We start from the raw sequence: 6,000 nt of genomic DNA, 5'->3' as shown, positions 1-6,000 counted from the left end.
TATTTCTACATAGATTTAAATGCCATTTTATGCAAATTGTTACGATTTCTGGGTCATTTTAGGTCTGACGTCATTCAACAAATGCACCCGTAATGTACACAAATCATTTCTTGTCCAAAGAAAAAGTTGAAAATTGAAATTAACGTTTTAATAAATGAAATGAATTTTACATTTCAGTCTGAATGATTAAAATAAAGGGCATATTAAAACAGATCGCTTTTAATACTGCCCTCGGCCTTCGGCCAAAGCACGTGATTTTTGTCGCTGCACGTGCAATTGCGGAAACTCGCATGCTGACAGGTAACCGACGGTATTTTGCTCGTATTATGCCCGTATTATCACTTATATACATATAGTACCGTTACGGACAGTTAATAATACAAGAACCAATGATCCATTTTAGATCAAGAGAAATGAAGACGCAGCAGGTAAAGCCGGAAGCAGCAATGGACAGCTTCCTCGCGGTTTTAGGCCTGTGGCGAAAACCTGTTGCTAGAGACGGATTCTGTTTATTTCGTGCAGTTTCCGAGCAGGTAAAAAACATATATGATCAGATAATAGCTGCACATATTTTGATGGATACAATTTACATTTTAGCGGTTTTGCTACAGGAGGAAATGCGCGCTCCAAACAGATTACCTTTATTGTGTAATGCATATGTTGTCGATTTCAACGAATTTTCTTGAAATACGCATTTCGCCTAAAATAAAATATAGAAAGATTGTGAAATAAAAGAGCAAAACACAAGTTAAGTATAGTCTACGCAAATAATGATTTTTTTCCCTCATTTCGACGATATTGTGTTAATTGCTACAAAACTCGATTTTTGTTGCAGGCGATATGCATTTTTACTTTTTTTTCATGGAATGTTAATAAATTCTGATTTAGCCTATTGAAACAACTTTCCACGAATGAAAATTGTCTGAATTTTCCCCTCTTTATTATATATTTGTTCGTTAAGCAGTTTTTGAGATATGACAAACTAATTTTGTAACGAATTAAAAAAAAGTGGGGCAGATAGGTAACAAAATTGTGCTAAATCAAAAAACAAAAAGGAATGTATGATGCAGAGCGAGAAAAAATGCTTGTGACCTTTTATTAAGCAGTTAATCTGGTTTGGCACACGACACTGTGACGACCGTACGCCAAAGAATGATAGAAATCGATACTGTTTAACCACAGTATCAAACAGGCATTACTCTGTAGCATGGTTAGATAGTTATTTGCCTTTGGTTGTCTTTTGTAGGTATATTGCACGCAGACATTTCACCAAAACATATATGAACTAGCAAAGTTCTACTACCAAAAGTGGAATGAAGAGGAAGATGGATATGTGAGTTAAAAGTTTTAAAGTTCTTTGTAAAATATGTACTGAAACAATTTTCAAATTAATCTATTCAAAGTTGGGTTGTAGGAAAACAAGATATTTCTATATACATTTATAAACATAGAGGCTGCCATAGTTGTCTCTGGACTGAGCTTTTAGATAAAAACTTCATTAATTAAAAAAAAAACAACATAATGTTGACTCTTGTTAGCTGGAATGGCAGTGTACAGGGGATGGAAACCAGAGTACCTGGATGGAGTACACCCTAGCTTGTGGTCGGGTAGGTGACCTGGTACCTTTTTATATCTAATCATGGAATCTAACCCCAGCTGTCTCGTAGGTGTTGATCACCCAAGATTGTGCGTGGTATAGTGATGGAAAATTTGTAAAATTAGCCATAATACCGCTTTGGCACATCTCCCGCACTAGGGTCAAATTAACCCCGGATTTCGACAGTTACCTTCATACAACCCTTTGTAATTAAAAATCAAGATATTGAAGCACAGCCAAAAATTGACCCCTTGTGATTGCAACTGATGCCAGTAAGCTGTGAAAATGTTCGTGTTCAGTTAACAATCAAACAATCAATCAAAGTTATTGCATTTTACATCCAATTTACAAGGATCGAGCTGCAAACATCAAACAAACATTGATACTGTATAATTTGTATTTAAAGTTAACAATCAAGTTTCACTCTGATCTGAAAAATGCTTGTGTGAGGCAAGTGCCTGCAAACGGTCACTATTGTATTAAAATAGGCAAATGACTAAATAGTCTCCCAAGCAGTAAGGTGAAGGTGTGAAATATTGCTAGGAAGAGTTTGGGCAGTGCCTCTGCCACTTCACTGTCTGTCAAAGATATACTTCTAATGAAACACAAACTCAAAAAGACACCTATAAATCAGTTTACTTTTTGAAATGCCATCCTAACCTTTTAAAATATTATGAAGAATGAATAATAGGCCTAGCAACATTTTTGTATTTTTTTCATGTTTTTTTCTCATGATATCTCCAGGATTGTTTCAGTTATAATTTGTATAGCATCAGTACTAAGATATAAGAAATTGTATTTTTTTTATATCTTCTTTAAATACATTGACAACTTTGTACAGATTACATAGACCTACCTTCTGTGCTTAAGTACTACATTTACATATTCGATCAGGGTGAGGATGCAACCATGTTTGAAAGTTTTTAGGATTATGTCAGATAGGTTGTTTTTTCTTCAAATTTCACGGTATCCAGTCATTTTAGCTATATGCTAATCAATGTGAAATTTGTACATTGAAAACTGCCCTCCTGGACGAAACGCCCCAAAGGGTTTTTCACATACTTAACTCCTCATTTGAGAAATGGAATGAGGAAGCCTCCCTGATAGGAGATTTCAGAGGTTGATATCTATGCTGTCTTTATGAAAGGCCTTCAGTGTTCTATCTACTGTACCCCCTGACCAGAGCTTGACTGCGTCACAGTGGACCGATAATCATAATACAAATCAAATTATAATTTGTTGTAACAGTTTGTTACGTGTCGTTATTGACAGAGATTGCTGTAGACGTGTGGTTATTATAGCGTGGGAGTAAGAAATTGTGATTAAAAACTCCCAAGCCTTAAGTTTGATCAATGTGTCGACATCTGTACACGCTAATACACTGCCTTAAATCATTTCAAATCTCTTATTATTTTAATGATAACATTTTTCCTGTCAAAGTATCATAATCACTATTGTCTTGACTATTGGAGATTGGGCTTGCTGACAGTATAGGGTATGGACTTTTGCAGCTAGCAGTATTTAAATCAAATTTTCTATTTGAAGCTATGCTTATTTTTGTTCATGTTAATGTATATTAGAAACATAAGCTATCACCTTGCGACTTTTCTACATGTACATGTCTATGTATGTATTTCACTGTGTTTCACTGTTTTGCTTTCAAACTTTGTAGTTTTACACATGCGCAAATAACATTTTGAGTTAAATTGAACTTGAAGCAGTGTTCTGTTAGAATCTGTAGAGATCTGGACAAGTTATATGTAGGTACATTTTAAGAGTCTCAAGTGACCTATTGCGATCGCCTTTTGTCCGTCGTCGTCCGTCGTGCGTCCGTAAACAATTTACATTTTCGACGAACCAATTTCAATGAAATTTTGCAGGAACCTTCCATGAACAAAGGTCAACAAAAACAGTGGCCGGTTTAGTCCAAAGCCCCCTGAGGGGCCTGAGGGGCGGGGCCAAAAAGGGTCAAATTGACTAAAATTTCAAAAATCTTCTTCTCAAGACCCAGATATGGTAGAATCTAATACTCTTCATAGATGGAAGGGTCTTAAGGTGCTTTACCAAAATTGTGAATTTCTTGACTCTGTGGTCTCACGTTTCCCCCTGGGGAGGGGGTAAACTTTACTATAGTTTATATAGGGAAATCACATTTTGGACCAACATTTGTTTAATTTCCATTGGAAGTAATTCAATTTGGGTTAGCATTATCAGTATTAGGTAGCAGTTTGATAGTATCACATATCATCCCCATACCTGCCAACCCCGGACATACTAAAAGAGGGTGATGACCCTCTTTTGGAAATAAAAAAGAGGGTCATAGTGCGCGACGGCTTTTTTCGCAACAAATATAAGAAAAAGAGATATTAAATTAGAACTTAAATATTTTAATGATGTTAAGTTACATTCTACATTCATTGAACTGTTCTTCCAGCAGATCTAGCTAATCCTCATCCACAATACCAAATTCAAAGCTGAAAAATAAAAAGGTTTGTCAACAACACAACTTATGAAATTAATTCATAATAATATATATGATACAGGCATTTTTTATGTCAATTAAAATGGTCCTGACAATAACATGTCACATTCATATAAAATATCAGTTTTATACGAGGAGGGTTTGAACTCTTATTGTTAGGATAATTTTGATTGATAAATACAAATCATCAAATGCCTGTGCGTGTTTTTGAATGTCTTAGTAACGTCGTTTTAAGCACCAGATCAAACTGAAATATGCGATTTACAAAGACTAGAGTGCAGAATGCAGCGTTTGGTCCACGACCGCAGGACTTTATACACTAAAACTCATTTTCCTACGATATTTGATATGTGAACAATTATCTTTTCTTTTAGCATTTCGTGTATACTATAGTCAGAGATGTATATGCAAGTCCCGATAACAACTTCTTTCTTCAAGAAGACATAATGTTACCTTCAAAATACGATCTATTCTACGTAAATACAATTGTAAAAACAACTCTATTATTTGTTAAAACACCTGACTAATGAGTTGCCAGCAAGTTCAGTAACAACGGTATTTGTATAAACATTTGGAAAAAACGTTCTAGTACGTATATAAACAACTCGCAACTTACCTGTTGGTGTGAAACGAAAACAGAAAATAGATAGTCTTTCTTATGAAGAAGGATGGAAAAGTCTAGAGAATTCCGAGTGACTTCGGTAACTTCTAATATACGAAAAGATTCCGGGTGAAAACGGGTGAAATTGACGAAATCCGGGTCAAAATCGTAACCCGTTGGGTGAAGTTATAAAAGCGGGTGAAAGGCTAAAATCCCGGGTGTAACCCGACGAAATCGGGTCACTTGGCAGGTATGCATCCCTGACTGACCCCCCGGGCCTGAGGGGTGGGGCCAAAAAGGGTCAAATTGACTGAAATTTCATAAATCTTCTTCTCAAGACCTAGATATGGTAGAATCAAATACTCTTCATAGATGGAAGGGTCTTAAGGTGCTTTACCAAAATTGTGAATTTCATGACCCTGGGGTCCCACGTTTGCCCCTGGGGAGGGGGTAAACTTTACTATGGTTTATATAGGGAAATCACATTTTGGACCAACATTTGTTTAATTTCCATTGAAAGAAATTCAATTTGGGTTAGCATTATCAGTATTAGGTAGCAGTTTGATAGTGTGCACATATCAGCCCTGACTGACCCCCCGGGCCTGAGGGGTGGGGCCAAAAAGGGTCAAATTAACTGAAATTTCATAAATCTTCTTCTCAAGACCCAGATATGGTAGAATCAACCACTCTTCATAGATGGAGGGGTCTTAAGGTTTATGACCCTAGGGTCTCAGGTTTACCCCGTGGGGAAGGAGGGGGGGGGGGATTTATTATGGTTGATAATGGCAAATGATACTTTAAATATTACATGTTAATAACTTGATTGGACTTATAACCTTGAGTTGACAGTTTGATACTTTGAAAATTTTGAGCCAGCCCTACCCCCAAGGGCTGTAGGGTGGGGCCCAATGGAGTCAGTGTGCTAAAATTTCTTCATTTTCCTTGTTTAGAATCAGAGGTGCTAGTTTCAAATACTTTTTAGTCTTAAATCTGTATGCTAGATATTGAATAAGGTGGTTTTATTGTTTTTTGTCACTTTGAATAATATTTCTGTTCATGTTAAAAACAAAATCAACTCTCTGTATAAATATATAAGGTGACTGTTAAGGCCCATGGGCCTCTTGTTAACTCTAGTGGAAACAGGAAAAAGACATAGGAAAAGACAATTTTTTCAAAAATGAAAATTCCAAGTACTTTTCAGGGCTCAAGTTTTGACAGTAAAAAAATAAATAAATAGAAACCTATTTTATTTTTCAATGAAAAATTGGAAATGAAAATCTATAGTGTTCTAATAAAACATGTACATTTTATGCATTTTAA

The 6,000-nt window shown here is 35.8% G+C and overlaps 1 protein-coding gene across 1 annotated transcript in view; it reads left to right on the top strand.

The window, feature by feature from the left end:
* Positions 1-276: 276 nt before the first annotated feature.
* Positions 277-6,000, top strand: part of LOC110458655 (protein ovarian tumor locus-like) — a 90,759-nt gene continuing 85,035 nt past the window's right edge. The window contains exons 1-3 of the mRNA XM_021510463.1: positions 277-300; positions 404-533; positions 1,247-1,333. Of these exons, the coding sequence (XP_021366138.1) occupies positions 414-533; positions 1,247-1,333 (207 nt within the window). The 5' untranslated portion in view covers positions 277-300; positions 404-413. The remainder of the gene's footprint in view (positions 301-403; positions 534-1,246; positions 1,334-6,000) is intronic.

The sequence above is a fragment of the Mizuhopecten yessoensis genome, unplaced genomic scaffold, assembly GCF_002113885.1.
Source record: "Mizuhopecten yessoensis strain PY_sf001 unplaced genomic scaffold, ASM211388v2 scaffold9685, whole genome shotgun sequence".
NCBI classification, from domain to species: domain Eukaryota; kingdom Metazoa; phylum Mollusca; class Bivalvia; order Pectinida; family Pectinidae; genus Mizuhopecten; species Mizuhopecten yessoensis.
The sequence above is the reverse complement of the archived record's forward strand: the minus strand, read 5'-3'. Positions and strand labels throughout refer to the sequence as shown.